Raw genomic sequence first — 19857 nt, 5'->3', positions numbered from 1 at the left:
AGGAAGCGTTTACATATCGTAATAGATAAATATGAATTATACTAGGTGCATAATTCATAACCTAAGCAAATGCAAATTTTCGAAAAGAAAAATTATAATGATAGTTTTTTCTCTTGAGTTTTGACACATTTCTCAAATATTGCAGCAAAATGTCAAAAATTTCAATATTTACATAATTAGATTTTAAATAAAAACTGAGTTAAATTTGCAAAAACAAAACTTTTATGTAGTTCATGTTTCTTTCCATTTTCTTGCAAGTTTTTCTGTCTTGTAATTCTAATAATGTCTCCCATTTGTCTTTTTTTTTGCATAATGTACAAGAGATAAGAAAATTCCGAGAACTCACTAAATTTTTAAAACAGGTGAGTTTTCAAAAGAATGTGGTTAATACTGAAAAAAATGAGTGAGTCACCCCAATCTGAACATAAAAAAAACATAAAAGAAAGGCGAAATGAACTAATTGCATGCCTCAATTTCTAATTTTTCAATTACCCGTATATTGGCAAAATGGATTATGGTACCCTTGATCAAAAAAAATGTATAGTTTGAAGTAATTAATTTTGTCTGTTACAAACTAAAAATATGCAGGCAAGCCGGTATACGCACATGATTCAATCTAGGTAACTGTAACTGTATCCATATTTTGTTTCCATAGTTGGGTTGGGACATCACTTAGAAAGTATTGCTCATGAAGCGGTTTAACGTTTTTGACCCTCGCAACAAAGCCATAACCCCCCTCCCCTTTTGGCTTACACTGCCAGAATCAACTTTTTTTGATTATTTGGGAAGCCATCGACAAAGAGAATCAAAACCCAGATTTATTACTTTTTTTGAAGCTATCCTTCTCAACCAATAAATCTATATTAAATTAACGAAAAGGCCGGCACATTTTTAAAAGAAAACGTAAACCTTAGACTGCAAAGTAAATAATTAGAAAATATACAAATAAAATATGAACATAATCAGTAAGCTTCTTGTCATATCTAAATATTTTAAAAACCTCATTTAAATCCAATGACGTACACTTCTAAGTTAAATGAGACTAGATATATTTTGTCTGATTCATGGGAGGGAAAATCTTGGAATAAATCTAATGCTTCTTTTACATTATGGAAAATTGGGCGGATATTTAAGTATATATTCCCCTCGTATTCCCCAACCTTTCCTCTACACTATCCCTAGAACTCAATATCAAACCTACTCCTAGCCAACCAAAAGAACACCCATAATATATTCCCCCTCCCCTCAACCACCCCTTCTATACCCCTCCAGCACTCCTCCCTCACCCCTCCCCGGCCTCCCCACCTCCACCCAAGTAATAAAAATATTTCCTCCTAGCGTATTTCCAAATTTTCTCTTTATATATTTCAAAGCTTTAATATTCCAATATTTGTAATCATAATTATAAATGTCCTTATGACCAATAACATTTTTGTTTTATCTTTTTGTTTACCTAAATTCATCAAAGTTTGAAATATCAAGTTTAAAAGATATAAAAATTAGAAAATAAGAGTTTAAACTGAGTAAGTGCACATGAATTCTAGGAGTTTTATGTGCATTCTGCATTCCATTGTTTCAAATCCTTCATTTCTGTGTGTAGAGGGGGGGAGATTTATAGATATATATTGCTACAACCGTAAATCAATATTACAGACAAAACAAATAAAGATCGAGGTCTAATGATGCCGGGATCTATTGATGAAGAATACATAAACATTATAGAAAGTACATTTTTAGAAACAAAAGAAAGAAAATCAGTTTTGGCATACATCCATACAATAATATAACAGTATTTGATGGTACACAACTAATTCAGATCTTTTAGATAGGTCAAAAAAACATTATTTTCATGTTTTACGTAGATTGTAGATAGATATAAAATTATACATATAGTTAAATATTATGTCAGATTTGAATCTATTTTTCTTCATTTTGGAAATATTGTAGATTAAATGGAAAGACAAGCTAGATGGTATTTGAGATGAAAGTATACTGTAAAAAAAACTTTAGAATTCATTTGATACCAATTAGATATTTTAACGGTGTACAGTTTTTAAAAAAGAGCATAAAGTCGTTTGTAATATTTCACCAGTTGTTTCAGTCAGCAGAATAAACGTTTTTTTTATTCTTAAATAGCATGGACAAAATATAAAGTTTTTCTCTACAAAACTGCTTTCAACATGAGTAAGATAAGTATGATGATGGTGAAATTGGAGATTTCAAATATGCAGCATCATGTTGAGCAGTTTTGTTTGCCAAATAATAAAAAAAATCAAATTAAAACAACAAATATTGAAAAAGGTGAGTTCACGAAAATGATAAGTTCAGAAATCAACTAAATTTCGAACGATGGTAATCTTATATGTCTATAATCAGAAAATGATCAAATCTTTCATCATTTGGACCGGCAAAACCCGAGTGTTGTATTAATAAGTTAGATCATGTAATGAGATTATGTAAATTTCATAACTTATTCTATAACATTTAAATATACAATGTGAATAAAAGGTCAGAATAACATTAAATAGCATGTTGACTGAAATACATTAATAGAAATTTCCGTTTAAGGCCAAATTGGTGCAAAGAACTGTACTTGTCTAAAAATAATAGCAAAAACACATTATGACATTTATTTCTATTCTTTAGAGTTTACATTACTTAATTTTGGTAAAGTTATTAAAAAATAATAAAACATTTTTATTCTTATAAATAAAAGAACGAGGAGTTGTGAGTTGAGTATATTTGACACATATACATATTTACAAGTCTAAATCAATTCTTCGGTAGAAAGTGAAAAATGATAAAATTTAAAATTATCAGTTAAAATTGGGAACTTTTGAATGAACTAAAAATCTTAACATAGAATCGGACAAGTTTAAGTTATTTTCAAGTCATTTGTAAATTAACTTATATTTAACGATCAAAGCCCTTGGAAGCGTTCGGAACTTTCAATAAAACATTGTTTAATGTTCATGTATAAACATCCTATACAACATTGTTCAATGTTAATGTATAAACGTCTCTATGAAGAATGTTCATTTTCACTTTGACATTCATTTTTCAAAGATTTACATTTTATTTATTTAAAAATGATCAGAAAAACATTTTGGCATAAATATTTTTACATGATTCTTGCTTCCTCAATCAAAGTTCTGAGTCACCAACCTTAAATACAAAAATTAACAATAATCAAGTGTGTTGGAATTACGCATGCAAAATTAATAATCTATGAAATCTAAATTTCTAAAGATTAGAAAAAGGAACCGACTACTTGCCTCAAACACAAATTTCCTAATTTGGTATTCAAACCTGAAAAACTGGTTGATTAAATATCAAAGTTTGAATTATCAAAATTTTACATCTTTAAGTTGCAAAGGAATTGACTCTTTGCCACAAACTCTGATTTTCTAATCCCAATATCTTTGGAACCCAATGTCGTAAACCTTTGATATCTCAAACTTATATTTTTTGATCTAACAAAAGTCATAGTTTGAAATTTCAAAGGTTTACGACGTTGGAATCCAAAGATATAGGGATTAGAAAATCAGAGTTTGTTGCAAATAGTCAATTCCTTTGCTTTGATTAGAAAATTCGAGTTTGAGGCAAGTGATCATGTCCTTTATAAGTTTCGGTGTCTTTAACCTGATTATCACAGACGATTTACAAGCAATCAACTGAAATACAGACCCATGGCAGACTTGAACATGCAAAAAATTCGCTAAATTCACATTTTTCGAGAATTCTTCAATCAGAATTATAGAAAATGTTTCAATAGATATATAACTTGTGTCTTTGATGTTTTTTTTGTATTCAATAAACGTTAAAACCTCTGAAACGACCGTAGGGGGGGGGGACATTTACCATTTTAATGAGACAATCGACTAGCAATGGCAAATTTTTAAGTATAAAATTTAAAAATTTAAATTAGTCAAACTTCATAAACAGGATATTTCTTATTGAACTGTAGGAGATAAAATTGCTTGCAGATTTGTAATTAACATAAAAAACATTTAAAAAGAATTGTAAATTGTTGTTTACCATCCTATTCTGACTCAACTATGATGTGAATGTTTTAATGTGAAAAATTAATAGCATCAGAAAATGTCCTAAGCATTTTTTATTTTCCTGTTGCACCCTTACCGATTCAATGAACACACATATTTTGCGAATTCCTGTGCAAAACATTCCTTGTAAAATTTAAAATGAATGATTTTTTATCAGTATTTTGCCGAAATAAAAGGCCAGCTATTGTTATGATTTATAAATTAGTGAAAAATATCTACAAACAACTCTACTTGTTTTTCTAAACTATAAAAAGAATTGAAAGATGTAGAAAGTAGGTGAAATAGAGAGCATCAGTGAATGCAAACAAGACTTTTAGATTTTAAAATAAATTCATTAATCATGACTTTGGCTTTCCCAGAACTGTAAAATATATGATAAAGACTTACTTTAAAATAAGTATTCGATAAAAAAGATACTGGGGTGAGGGGGTTGGGGAAAATTGAGAAAAGCCAATCTTTTGTATTAATCCAATTTTCCTTTTTAACATAGTTTATCAGATTTGGATTCTTCAGTTGAACATTAAAAAAATGCGAAAAAATATCTAACGGTAATATCTCAGGGAAAAAATTCGAACAATTCCGATATTTCGACTCTCTTCCGCGATTATTCTACTAACTGCCTGGTTGAATATAAAAAAGCACAACAATGCCCGCTTCTAATAAATGATAATTAAATAAACTAATAGTTTAATCTGTCCATGCATCCCTGGACTAAACAGTACTCTCTTGGTCCAGTGGATTGGTCCAAACTACAGTTCTCCTTAAGGGTTCCTAGATTTTAGTTAATAAACTAGAAAATAGAACCTATAGTTTAGAGGAATAAAGAAAAATAAAACAAATTCTAATGAAATATATTTTATGAAAAAAAAAGATTATATTTGAAATGACTATCTAAAATACTAAATAAATATTGATTGAAATTTTGATCTTTCACCAATTTCATTTCTAACAATTTTATTTTTTTATTTTTGTAATCCCCAATATACATAGTACAGAGAAACGTTTTCCTTGTTTTGTTTTCAAACAAACCTCAGTGAAAATATTAAACTCTAAAAGTAAAAACGTGAATGCCAAATGTTGTATTGAACTAAAGTACAACAACAAAAAGTAAAGTTGGAATACAATTTTCTGAATTTTAAAGATTAAAATAGTGTTGTAAAGTCAATTTTAATAGTAATTTCGTCTACATTGAATAAAGGTTTTTGCTTTTTCTTGTTGACATGAAAAAGATTTTCAAATTAACAACTATTTAAAGTTTCTTTCATAAAGTATGTCTTAATAAAAAGAAAGGAGTTAGCTATACATTGTAACAAAAAAATGGGTTAATATTTATCAAAGAAAAGTGACTAATCACTTGCTTTCAACTTTTATCATGTCTTCGCAAACTGTTGGTGTATAGATCTGATGCAATTTGATTTAGCCGAATTCAAGGTCTTTTATTTCAAAAGTCAGAAATATTAGAGTGAAAAATGATAATTAATTAAAGTTATCGTTTTTTTTTGGTCAAATATGTATTTAAATCCTAACTTTTAGAGCAATTTTTAATATTCGAATAATAAAAACTATAAAAAACTATTAAATACAGTGCTAAAAATATAAATAAAGCTAAAATACTATAAGAAAAAAGAAAATGATTAAAAATAATAATAATTGAAAAAGCATAATTTTAAGTTCTGACTGACATCTTTAAGAATAATACTGATATAATTTAAACTATTTAGTGATACAAAATGTAAATTTTTATTGAGACCAAAATATGAAATCCTACCAAAGGAGCACGGAGGTCTTCTGGAAGAGGAGACGGACAGCCTTGCAGAGTAGACGGAGAATTACAGTTTACACTAAATAGTCATATTGTTATATTATGCAATATAGATTAACCAAATGTATTAGTTGACGAAATGTAAGATTGCCCAAAATGTAACTTGGCCAACTGTAAATTGACCAAATGTATCCAGTCATGAAACACACACAGTCAAAAGATATACAACCTTGAAAGATACCATATATATTTCTTTAATTCTAGGATTTCTAAAATGGGGTTTGAAAAGAGCTTCTCATACTTTTCCTCATAAAAAGTATATCCTTATAAAAAAAAAGGTTTTATCTATTATTAATAAACATTTCTATTATATATTTTAAAACATATTTTTTTACAATACCTTGCATAAGTGACGCCTGAGTCATCCAATCTGTGCATCTGTGTGTATCCTTTCCCACGTGGTAAAGTTAGTTCAGCGTAGGTTACCTCTTGACTCTATAAAAAAAGCAATGAACTTAAAAAAAGTAAATGTAAAGCAAAAACGTGGTTTCTGTAAATTCATACTAAATTGAAATAAAAAATAGATACAAATTTAAGTGTTCATTTAATAAGAAAAGGGAAACCGGGTTAGGCATTTCTCTTAAAGGGAGTGACCGGCTCTAGACATGGTGGATGTGGTGAGAGTGCAGTACTTTAGAGAAATGTGTCAGGATTTATTTGAAACCTAAGAGACTTTTTCCAGTGTATAATTAATCAGCAAGAGCGCAAATGCAATCTTAGAAACACTCCCGAATTGTCCATTCTGGAGGGTTGGTTTTAAAAATTGGTTTGTTAAAAACAATTAACGCAAGCAATGCCGAACTTACACCTTTTATACGTTTGAGTAAAGAGAGATCGTTGTTTAAATCTCTTGAAAACCACTTGAATTCCAGTAAAACGAGGGGTAAGCTCAGTAGAGTGTGAAATTAACACAGCTGATGTGCAGTACTTTTGTCTAATGACATTACTCAATATTTTACAATAAAATTTGTTAAAGAAAAGCGTTTTCGATTATTACTGAAAATAAGTCCGATCACCTTGATAAGTCAAAGGGTTTAAGTTTACCGTTGTAAATCGTGCATTGACAATTTTGCATGAAAATTTACTTGAAATTACACTTACAGTCCCTTAAATATAGCTGTTGTTTACGTTATCGATTTGAGCATTTAGTAAACAAACAAATAACGGAACAAGTCTTTCCTTTGTTTACGGAATTTTTGTTAATGTTTAAAATGTCTGTTCGTTATGGACTGGGGGGTGCGCAGAATGCCCCCCCGATCTTTATCTAGATTAAGTCTTCATAGGGTTAAAAGAGTTATTTTACAAAAATTTTATTAATTTTTGCGTAAGGCAAAAATTTTCAAAAGTTTAAACTTTTAATTTCCCTAAATTTTCAATTACTTTCATTTATCAAATAGAACTTTGTATCACATATCATGCCGAAAAAGTTTTATTTTTGCAGGCAAACTAAACTAGCTGATTTTTCTCTCTGAATATGATAAACCCAGTAAAAAAGTATTTTTCATGAAGAACTAATTATTATTATCGTGTCAACTTGTCAAAGTAACTCAAATTCTCTCAAATAAGTTAAGTTCCATCAAATGAAAAGTAAAATTGTCAACACATCATTTAGAGTTTTCAGTTTAAGGACCAAAGGGAACTTGAGTAAACGCAAAGGAACTTATGATTGCTCGTCATAATCTCTGCATTTCAAGTTTATGTAGCTAAACAACATGATGTTGTAATCCTTAGGTGTTTTCAACTATGATTTCTGCCAGATCTACTAGTAAAACTATATAACTTAAGTTTTCTAAACAGGATGAAAGGAACCTTCATTCATTCAGGAAAATTCTTAATTTAAAGTATCCAAATGTGTTTTCTGTAAACTTTTTCCCACATCATTTCTGGGTTTCAGAACGACTCATTTGATATTTCTCTTTGTTTATTACTTTTTCGACTTTTCTTATTAAAAAGAAATCTTTGTGAAGCCTATTTAAAATATCTTTTAAAGAAAAACTGCAAGTCTTCCTTTTATATTCTGAAAATTGAGAATCTCTAAAATATATTCTGGTAGGAAATGCTAATCCAAGGAAAAGAAAATGTCTACCTTCCTTCCGCTGGTATTTGAGAAATATTTCAAGTTATGACAGAACTCGATTTATGTAGTTTCAAATATAAAATTCAAGTTGACATGAATAAATTTTACAAATCTAAGACACTTAATAGCGGCTGTGGTAATATTATATAAGTATAGGAGAATATCGCTTTTAAATTTATTTATATAAGACTTTATTTGAACATTGTTCTAGTATTGAACATAGGCTAATTTGACTAATCCTATTAAGATTAATCAAATCATATAATTCAAACTGGTTTGCGTATAGTTTAGTTTTGGAACACTACTTAGCCTAAAATAAACGAAGAATTTATAAACTTAATATTTGGGGCAAATCAATGTAAATAAGTTCATTGCCCACAATTAAACATACACCCAAACATAATTAATACTCTGATCGTACAGGACATTATAAGCAAAGTTGTCCAAATCACAGGCAGCCGTAGTACAGTTCAATTTCCGAGCTGGGTCAACCTTTCCGGTCCCAGTTGTACTGTACCTAGCTCTATGGACAAACTAGCCGGTGCAACAGGGTTGACGCGGTCAGACTTTATGCTTCATATAGGTTGAATTTACTTTTACCAAAGGGACAGATTTGTGTGAAATGTGACTAAACGAATTTGTTTTTCTGACATTTAGCTTTTTGTCAAATAAAAACGGGAGACATTTTATTAGTTGGAAAAATCATACCAGTATTTGCACGCTTTAAATGAGCGTTTTAGAAATCAAATCCTACATTTTTCAGCAGTTATACTTGAAACAGCTAAATATTAAGAAGACACAAATGTAAGTAATTAACTACTTCTGCTGAAGGCTTATATCAGGCTTAAAGCTAATTTCACAAAGCTCCCAAATCAAAGGTTTACATGGTACAGTTGCGAGCTCTAGTGGAAGAGAACTTTGTTAATTATTTATTTAATACTAAAGCTCTAACCACGTGCTTTGTTGTTCTGAAATGTAGACTTACATGTGCGGCACAGTCCTGAAAATATATCCATGCAGATTCCAGGCTACTCTTCAAACTTTCCTCGAATCGGGATGTTTTTGATGTTTTTTCGACGTGAAAAAAATTTTAGACATTTTTTAGGATACGAAGAAAAAGTAGGTTGGAAGTTGACAGAATCGTGTTATCCAGGGCTACCAAGAAAATGGAGGTGTGCAAGGTCAAACAAAGGACTGGAAACAACAAAAACTAAGCCCGGTCTTAAAAATTGATGATTGAAAAGCAAAACTTTATAAAACACTATATATAGCTTACCAATCTAGAAAGGTTGTGCCTGATTCCTCGCCCGCGGTCGTTCTCAACATCTGTTCTATTTCTCCCTGTAAATATTACCAAATATTTGTTCTATTTCTCCCTGTAAATATTACCAAATATTTGTTCTATTTCTCCCTGCAAACATTACCAAATATTGTTCTATTTCTCCCTGTACACATTACCAAATATTTGTTCTATTTCTCCCTGTAAACATTACCAAATATTGTTCTATTTCTCCCTGTAAATATTACCAAATATTGTTCTATTTCTCCCTGTAAACATTACCAAATATTGTTCTATCCCTGTAAATATTACCAAATATCTGTTCTATTTCTCCCTGCAAACATTACCAAATATTGTTCTATCCCTGTAAATATTACCAAATATTTGTTCTATTTCTCCCTGTAAATATTACCAAATATTTGTTCTATTTCTCTCTGTAAACATTAGGAAATATTTGTTCTATTTCTCCCTGTAAATAATACCAAATATTTGTTCTATTTCTCCCTGCAAATATTACCAAATATTTGTTCTATTTCTCCCTGTAAACATTACCAAATATTTGTTCTATTTCTCCCTGTAAACATTAGGAAATATTTGTTCTATTACTTCCTGTAAACATTACTAAATATTTGTTCTATTTCTCCCTGTAAACATTAGGAAATATTGTTCTATCCCTGTAAATATTACCAAGTATTTGTTCTATTTCTCTCTGTAAATAATACCAAATATGTGTTCTATTTCTCCCTGTAAATATTACCAAATATTTGTTCTACTTCTCCCTGTAAATATTACCAAATATTGTTCTATTTCTTCCTGTAAACATTACCAAATATTTGTTCTATTTCTTCCTGCAAATATTACCAAATATGTGTCCTATTTCTTCCTGTATACATTACCAAATATTTGTTCTATTTCTTCCTGTAAACATTACCAAATATTTGTTCTATTTCTTATTTCTCCGGAAATTCCTGAGAAATTCTCAGGACTTCTTCACTTAATTATCAAGTTCCGTTTTTCTCCAGTAGGTGTCTCTGAGGTTCTCTTCTATTATGCACTGCTCAAACTAAATCTGTTTTTCTTTGCATCCTTTTTGATAAAAAATGATAATTTACTTTAGAACCATCTTTTTAAAAAATATTTTGTAAATTTATTTTCTAATTTTTTTATTACTTCTTGACAATTAAGTTGTCTGAATAAACAAAATACATGACAACTTCAGTAAGATCAAAAACGACTATAACATTACTCTCAAGAAAACTCTTTAATATAACTCTGGTTTACCTATAGTGGCGTATTTAGTCTCATGAAAACTCTGGAAAGCTGCCTCTTCCTCGGCATATTCTAAATGAAAATATTTAGCATTTAAAAAATGTCTTGCCTTGGCACTACAAAATATATTTTTTTTATCACAAATATTTTTAAATGTTTTCAATAAAAGTTAAAAATTATAACTCATTGACAAACTTTTTATGCTATATTCGCAAGATTTATATTAAGTGCTGGAAACAACAATGCATTATTTCTGAAATAATATTTTCTTGAAACTGTCTTAAGAATAGTTGTAATGTATTATGTATGACGTCATAAATAAATAATTTGATTTAATTTAATTTAATTTATTTTTAGTGGTTATCAGCAGAACTAAAATTAGATCAAAATGTCATCTAAAATATTCACATATATTTGTTTCGTGTGTTTTTGATTGATAAAGAAAACGAAATTTTTGTTTTGATATTTTAAATTTCATTTAATAAAATCTTCCAAAGGAATTGACTCTTTGCCACAAACTTTTGAAAAAAATAGTCCAATTTGTTTTAAAGTATTGATTAGATTATATTCAAAGTTAAGTTTTAAAAGTTTGCTTAATTTTAATCAGAAAGTTTTCACTTGAAAAGAAAAATTGCTAAAATTTTGCTTCGTGAATAAAAATTAACTATTTCTATACAAAACAGCTTCTATATATTTTGCCAAGTTATAAATTGCTATTATTAGTTCAGCCTAAAGGGACTGAAGACGTAATTTCAGGTGATCTTATATTTAAAGAGGGGTGAATATAATGGATTCACAACGGTAAAGTAGAAGTTCAATAATGGGGAAGATATCGTCGCTGCTTGAATACTATTTTATTTTAACATTTCCTCCATTGTTTCTGCATCAGAAAATTTTCTAAGTTACAAACTAACAATGGAAATCTTATTTATCTTGATGACACAAATGATTTATGGGTAACATTTTATATGGTATATATATGCTACTCTGTGTAAGAAGAGTAACTTGAAACAATGTCATACAGTCCTTTTACGCGGAACAAAACATGTCAATAATTAATGAGAAATTAACCAAAATAAAAGATAAATTACGGAAAGCAGAAATATATGTGTATGAAAGACTTGAACAAATCTAAATTATATAATTAAAGGAAATCAGCTCAAATATAGTTCTGAAACACATGTTAATAAACGTGGGTGTCTTTAACGACTGTGAGATCGTTTATGCTAACTATTTGTATCAAAATATCATCAACGAACTGTCTATATTTTTATTATCAAAGACGATCTCAATTTTTTGTCTCACTTCATATGTTTTTGAAACACCCTGTAGGTCTTTTCGCGGTTTTAAACAAGTTCTTGTTCACCCATAGGTTTCCAATTCGAAAAAAAAGATTATAAATTTTATAGATTTATTTTGTCCTCAAAAGAATTTTTCGAAAGGGAAAAAGTGAATGGTAACATATAGAAAACATTAAATACTTATTTTTTTCTTTCTTTTAAAATAACTTAAATAACATGTAATAGACTTTAATATCATATTAACCTTATATGATTGAATTACTTTTATCAGCTTAAATAGTTGAGTTGTTCTTCTCAACTTAAATAGTTGCATGACTTTTATCAGCTGAACAGTTGCATTTCTTCTTATCAGCTTGAATAGTGGCATAATCTAATCAGCTTTAATAAGCAGCATTATTTTTCTCCACAGTATTAGTTGAATTACTTATGTCAGCTGGCTGGATTAGAATTTAATTACTTTTATCAGCTGGGTAAGTTGCATTACTTTTATTAGCTGGATTAGAATTTAATTACTTTTATCAGCTTGGTAAGTTGCTTTACTTTTATCAGCTGGAATAATTAAATTACTTTTTTTCAGCTGGAAAAGTTGCATTACTTTTATCACTGGATTCGTTAAGATACTTTTAACAGCTGGATAAGTTGCATTACTTTTATCACTGGATTAGTTGAGATACTTTTATCCGCTGGATAAATTGCATTACTTTTGTCCGCAGTATTAGTTAAATTACTTTATCAGCTCGATACGTTGCATAACTTATATAAGCTCGATAAGTTGCATTGCTTTTATCGGCTGGATAAGTTGGATTATTTTTATCGGCTGGATAAGTTGGATTATTTTTATCGGCTGGATAAGTTGCATTATTTTTATCGGCTGGATAAGTTGCATTATTTTTATTGGCTGGATAAGTTGGATTATTTTTATCGGCTGGATAAGTTGGATTATTTTTATCGGCTGGATAAGTTGGATTATTTTTATCGGCTGGATAAGTTGCATTATTTTTATTGACTGGATAAGTTGGATTATTTTTATCGGCTGGATAAGTTGGATTATTTTTATTGGCTGGATAAGTTGGATTATTTTTATCGGCTGGATAAGTTGGATTATTTTTATTGGCTGGATAAGTTGGATTATTTTTATCGGCTGGATAAGTTGGATTATTGCTGGAATAGTTGCACAAAAGTAGTTGGAATAATTTTAATCATTATATCAGCTCAAAAAATGTTCATTACTTTAATCAGCTGAAATCGTTACAATACTTTAATCAGCTAGATTAGTTGTATTAAATATCTTTTTTATCAGCTTTAATCAGCTGGATTAGTTGTATTAAATATCTCTTTTATCAGCTTTAATCAGCTGGATTAGTTGTATTAAATATCTCTTTTATCAGCTTTAATCAGCTAGATTAGTTGTATTAAATATCTCTTTTATCAGCTTGAAAAGATGCATTGCTCTTCTCTGTTGGAATATTTGATCAATTTGCATAGTTGCGAACTTTGTTACAAATGCCAAGATTATATTTACCTTTATCTGCTGGAATAACATCTGGATTGTTGAGAACTGGTTTATTGAGCTGTATATGGGTTTCAGGATAACCGGGATGTGATGCATTCTGATATCCATGAGTATATTTCAGACGCATCACAACTATTATACAGATTGCTACCAGCCCTATGCCGCTTGCAATAGCAATTAGGATTCCTAGAACTGGGGTCATCGTCATGTTTCCTGGCTGCCTGCTTGGATCAGCAACTGGAATTGTTGAATATTATTATCTGAATATTTTTAAAAAGATTGATAGCTAATTTGAATATAAGCTATGCTCGAATTTTTTAGAAATAGAAATGAGTCCATTTTCAAGGCTAGATTTATCGAAAGTAGTCGACATAATGAAACATCGCCTAATTATTACCACAAAATAATGTTTATATAGGAAACGACTTCTTTTCACAATTTCTGATTTTTTTATTTCCATATCTTTGTAAGACGATGTAGTAAACCTTTAATATTTCAAACTATGAATTCTGTTAGATCAAATTGTTTCAGCTTTAAATATATAGATTTTATACCATTCGGTTCCAAAGATATAGGAATTTTAAAATTTGGGTTTGTGGTAAGAACTAAGTTTCTTTAAGAAAGTTTTTTCAAAGATTTGAAGTTTCCGTTTTTTAAACTTAAGACTACCTAACCTACCTTTTTGATAAATACACAGGAAATAAATATGAATTATGTAATCTTTATTTTTCTATGCCATTTCGAAAAACGTTAAGGTAAAAACTGGAAATCATATGTGTTTGGTAGATTGTTGCATAAATATTTACCTATATGCCTGGGTTCATCACGAAGTGTAAATGCATGAAGAGTCATTGGTTCACTCCTGCCTTTATTATTCTTGGAGTAAACTGTTACAATATACCCTTCTCCAGGACTGCAAGAATCATCAATCATTTTAAAATTAATTTGAAGAAAAATAATCTTTATTTGAATTTAATATTAATAGTTTTTTATTTTAAATGAGTGAAAACTACAAATTAGAAACATGAAAAGGTCAGAACAAACTTAAAGCTTGTTTTGATTTTTAATTTAATGAAAATGTGACACACAATATAGGAAAAAAGGAATAATTCTCATGAATATTGCTAAATTTAAATTTAAATTTTAAGAGGAAAAAAAGCAAAAAAAAGTTGAGTTTTCTAAAAATCATTATCATAAAAACAATCCATTAAATATATTTCTCTCACACTTTCCATATGAACATTTTGTGAACTATAAAACAGAAACTTGGAAGCATAATTTATTTTAATGTCCATGTCTTCATATTCCATTTAACGTCATTAAACGGAGGAAACTAAAGTTTAAAGGGTCTTCAGCCCCACCTAACTTGATAAGTAAAATTAAAATTGTTTCTCAGTGAAATGATGAAAGAATATTTTATAATCAGAGCAGAGACAGTTTGAAGAAACCCTAATATGTTGTTTAAAATACGAAAAAAAAAATATTCCAAAATTAGAAATATTTTGTTCAAAATTATGAAGAACGTTTATAATATCTTACACATTTTTACATTTATAACATATTCGTGTTTTCAAAATATTTTTTTGTAATTTTGAAATGATTTCGACAAACTTTATTCGTTTGCTATAATCAAACAAATGTAAAAACGTAGGCCAAAAATCAATTAACTAATAAATCTCATTACAAATGAACTTTTTTCTGAACGATGGTGTCGTTCATAAAAATAAACGAAGGATATATCAACGTATGGATCTTTCAGAAAAACAAAGTAGCAATATTTTTACAAAACGATCGAGAAAAATAAAAAACGATCGTTTGCATTTTATTAATCGATAAAAACGCTAATAGTTCTTACGAACGAAAAAGCAATCACATTTTTATGGAATAAATAATTTTTCTAACAAACTAAAACACTATCGTTTTTACTGAACAAAGATTTGTTGAAACAAAATTATGAGGAAGCAATGGGATTTTTAATAAACGATTATTTCTAGCGAATTATTTTTTCAAACAAATATTTGAAAAAAGGATTATAGTTTGTTAACGAAAAAAAAGATGTAATTGAATGATTGCTCAGATAGAAACCGAGCGAAATAGATGGAAAATGAACGCTAATTTTGAAAACGAACAAATTTAAATGCTTACTGAAACGACCCCATTTGTAAAACTGTTAGAAATTTATTTTATTTTATATGCTTTTTAAACATCTATTGGGTTTCTAGAACTTTTTTTTGATTGATGCCTTAGATCTTGAATCAAGAAATATGGTTTTGATGAAGTAATGTTCTGAACCAGTGCATGGGAGTTTCCAGTTCTAATCAATATGAAGCCATTTTGATCAAAATGAAATATATTTTTAAAATTAAATTTAAAACCTTTTAAAATTTTTTATGGCTGATTTTGATAAGATTTTTTGCAGTTTATTTTTCAAAGTGACTTTCTTATTTATACTGCGTAGACTAGGAAGGAAATTGACAAAATTGAGAAATAAAATGGAAAATATCAAGATCAAACCAATTGTTGTGTATATCTAGGATCTTGGGTTAGGGAAATCAATTCTTTTAAATGGAAAATCAATTTAAATTATGTTGACAGTCCCTTTAATGACATGAAAATGGCGTGTTCCTGACAATCAGCTGATAAAGTTGTGGCAGTCCGCCATCAAATCCATGGCCACACGTGACCACCATAGAAGACAAGGTCTGACTGTGTACAGAGCAGTTGTGAAGAGGATCTGGTCTCCCTGATCAATATACTTTCATTTAATGGTTTCCTGATCAATATACTTTCATTTAATGGTTTCCTGATCAATATACTTTTATTTAATGGTTTCCTGATCAATATACTTTCATTTAATGGTTCCCTGATCAATACACTTTTATTTAATGGTTTCCTGATTAATACACTTTTATTTAATGGTTTCCTGATCAATATTCTTTCCTTTAATGGTCGCCCTGATTAATATACTTTTATTTAATGGTCGCCCTGATCAATATTCCTGATCAATACACTTTCATTTAATGGTTTCCTGATCAATACACTTTCATTTAATGGTTTCCTGATCAATATACTTTCATTTAATGGTCGCCCTGATCAATATAATTTCATTTAATGGTCGCCCTGATCAATACACTTTCATTTAATGGTTTCCTGATTAATACACTTTTATTTAATGGTTTCCTGATTAATACACTTTTATTTAATGGTTTCCTGATCAATATTCTTTCATTTAATGGTCGCCCTGATCAATATACTTTATTTAATGGTCGCCCTGATCAATATGCTTTATTTAATGGTCGCCCTGATCAATATACTTTATTTAATGGTCGCCCTGATCAATACACTTTCATTTAATGGTCGCCCTGATCAATATACTTTTATTTAATGGTCGCCCTGATTAATATACTTTTATTTAATGGTCGTATGCTTTTATTTAATGGTCGCCCTGATCAATATGCTTTCATTTTATTGTCGCCCTGATCAATATAATTTCATTTAATGGTCGCCCTGATCAATATACTTTTATTTAATGGTCGCCCTGATCAATATACTTTTATTTAATGGTCACTTTGATCAAAATTCTTTAATAAGGTTTACCTTGCATTCAACTTCAGTTTAGTATCTTTTTATTGGTTCAGAAATTTTACATAAACTTCTTTTAAATTTTTTTTCAAAACAGAAACTATAATGTCAATAAAAGCAAAAATGATAAAAACATAAAAACAATTAACCATACAGAACTGAGGAAGGTGAAATTTAGGCTTTTGGTGCCCCGCCCCCGTCTAGTGTTAAAATCAAAACGCGTTTGTTCTAATAATTGCAAAATTGAACTGGCCTTGAAAAAATGGCGTCTGATCTTAAACTTGATAATAATACTTTGACTATATAGTTCCTGACCACTTGCTTTAATCATCTACACCTAGCTCCCCCCCCCCTCACTTCTTAGAATTATACATTGTTTAAAGAAGAAAGGAATGATTGCAATTTGAATGATCTGTTGATTATAGGATTCCTCTGTTTTAAAAACAACAGAGTATAATTTAGTAATATATAAAAAGAACACGTAATAATCTATTTTTAAAGATTTTACATGAATGATTTTCATTCGCGAATTTCGAAAGAGCTTGACATTTTTTATAGTGTCTCTACATAGCTCTTGTACCCGACGTCTTTTAATGTTTGTCCTGGATATCAATTTTAGATGCTGAATTCCTGGAAATCCAAAATAAAAATTCCTAGCTCATATTTTGGGTGCTGCGGGTGTAAAATAGATAATGCAGATTTCTTTGAAATAACTTGTTTCTGCTGACGCTGTCAATATTTGCAATATTAGGAATTTTACAAAATTACATCAAATCTTCATCATTTGCAATCTCGAAATATTTTAAAAACTGAAATATATTCATTGTTTAACAATTTAAAAGCATAAGGTTTATTAAGTAGTGTCACTTTTTCGGTTTTTGGACTCTAAGATACATAAAACATGGAAAAACTGTTTTAGTTTGATCTTTTAAAAAGTTGTAAAAGCTTGTAAATTATAATTTTACTATTTTGAAATCAGTTCTCTTTGAAAAATGGCCAAACCGTCGTAAAATTCTTGTTAAAATTTGTCATTTTCATAAAACATGAACATGAATTGCAATTTGCAACTCGAAAAAACCTAAATTCAAAATTTTTGGGGTCCATAAATTACAATTTTACCAAGATGTTTTATATACAATCTGCTAAAAAGATGATTCCTTGTTCCACATGGGGAAGGATGCACTTAACTGTTCTTCAGTTAATTGCTAGTTTTATATATAAAAAAACAAGTGTCGGAATTTGCCGAGTCACACACACACCTTAGGGCTCTATACACATTGGTAAGAAGAAGCAAATTGTTGAGTACATATAAGTACCTGCAGGTATAAGATGGCAGATGTTGAGTACATATATGTACCTGCAGGTATAAGATGGAAGATGTTGAGTACATATATGTACCTGCAGGTATAAGATGGAAGATGTTGAGTACATATATGATGTACCTGCAGGTATAAGATGGAAGATACAGGGGTTTTGTTGTACACCAATAGAGTTTATCCCCCAACAAATCATACTACCGTAATCCAACTCAGTTCTGAAAATAAATCAAGTTTTTAATAAACAATTAAAAATAGTTTAAAAAAACTATTTATTAATGATTGATAAATAATAAATCTAATGAATCTGATAAATCACGAAAAAATTGATAATGAACAATTAAAATCAGAAGAACAGAGCATTTAAATTGTGAAAACAATAAAATGTTTAAGGCTTTAATATCTGGAATAATATAACGATCTGAAGGTTGAATTATGTCGTATGCCTTGTATAAAGTATCATTATATAATTTGTCGATATAATTAATTATATGCTGTAGTAGGGAACCAAAAAGTGAAATGTTTTCTGTACACACTGTGATTTAAAGGTGTCGAACTATCAAGCAAAATTCTATGAGAAATTTTCAAATTACTTCATAAAACAAATGCAAAGCTAACACAAGTGCTAAAATTTACATGTTAAGGGGAACAGAAAAGCATAAATGGCACTTAAAGGGCGACACTTCAAAATCGACCTTGTCTAAAAAAATTGATGAGCCTTTTTAAAGCAGACTGAATCTATGTGTACAGTTGTTTTTAAAATAAGGTTTCATTATTTCTGGATATCCCTGTAGATTCTTACCTTGGTGTGTATTCTATTGTGGATATAGAACCATCCACCTTTACTTTACTCTGGTCTATACTAATCCTAAATATAACAAACTTTATGATTATGCAATCCAAAAACTAATTTTCTATTCCTAATCTATTACAATCTAATTTCACAGATCTTTGATTTATGCATTATAAGTAAATAAATGTATCTCAATAAAAAAGTTTTTAATTCAAAAATGTGAGTCTGAGTGATTAGAACATGAGAGTTTGTGGCAAAGACTCATTTCCTTTGGTTTCTGGTTTATCTTCTTGAGTTTGTCTCTACCTGTTAGTGCTAGTGTTGAATGCCCAGTGAAAGCTGATCCCGGATCCAGGATTACTAACAACCTCACAGGATATTGTCGTCTTCTCAAACCTAATCAGAATAAAATTTAGATGGGCTCCTAACATCATTTCAAATTTTACATCCCCGCTTTCAATAGAAGTACATAGATTTAAGTTTTTTTTCTTTAAATAGGAAGAAAAAATATATCTATGTTTTAGAATGCAGAATAAATCGGAAAAATGCACTTTTAGATGTTTCTTTATTTAGAAAAGGAAAGATACGATAATAGTATGGGAATTGAAAGGGCAAAACTTCTTTACAAAATGCATTTAAGTGCGCACTATGCAAAGTAACATTCTGTTTGAACCTGATTTTAAAATAATGAAAATTGCGACTTAGCCAGTTAATTTATACTTTCTTCCTTTCTATTTTTGTTAATCCATAACATGTAAAGTTATTAAGATGTAATTTAAAAACCCATTAAAAAATCAGAAAAACAGAAGTTCTTCTCCTTACCATAAACACACAGGTTTAT

General features: G+C 29.3%; 1 protein-coding gene across 1 annotated transcript in view; it reads right to left on the bottom strand.

Annotated features, from left to right (window-relative positions):
• Positions 1 to 2625: 2625 nt before the first annotated feature.
• Positions 2626 to 19857, bottom strand: part of LOC111702983 (hemicentin-2) — a 41966-nt gene continuing 24734 nt past the window's right edge. Inside the window, exons 18-31 of the mRNA XM_023474811.1 lie at positions 19323 to 19412; positions 19026 to 19091; positions 18350 to 18441; positions 15951 to 16068; positions 15568 to 15639; positions 14132 to 14238; positions 13335 to 13562; positions 10524 to 10583; positions 9240 to 9304; positions 6227 to 6321; positions 5833 to 5905; positions 4771 to 4835; positions 3643 to 3674; positions 2626 to 3165 (exon numbers count right to left, since the gene is read on the bottom strand). Of these exons, the coding sequence (XP_023330579.1) occupies positions 4776 to 4835; positions 5833 to 5905; positions 6227 to 6321; positions 9240 to 9304; positions 10524 to 10583; positions 13335 to 13562; positions 14132 to 14238; positions 15568 to 15639; positions 15951 to 16068; positions 18350 to 18441; positions 19026 to 19091; positions 19323 to 19412 (1126 nt within the window). The 3' untranslated portion in view covers positions 2626 to 3165; positions 3643 to 3674; positions 4771 to 4775. The remainder of the gene's footprint in view (positions 3166 to 3642; positions 3675 to 4770; positions 4836 to 5832; positions 5906 to 6226; positions 6322 to 9239; positions 9305 to 10523; positions 10584 to 13334; positions 13563 to 14131; positions 14239 to 15567; positions 15640 to 15950; positions 16069 to 18349; positions 18442 to 19025; positions 19092 to 19322; positions 19413 to 19857) is intronic.

Source organism: Eurytemora carolleeae, unplaced genomic scaffold (genome assembly GCF_000591075.1).
Source record: "Eurytemora carolleeae unplaced genomic scaffold, Eaff_2.0 scaffold474, whole genome shotgun sequence".
Classification (NCBI taxonomy): domain Eukaryota; kingdom Metazoa; phylum Arthropoda; class Copepoda; order Calanoida; family Temoridae; genus Eurytemora; species Eurytemora carolleeae.
This window is presented reverse-complemented; position numbering and strand designations above follow the sequence as displayed.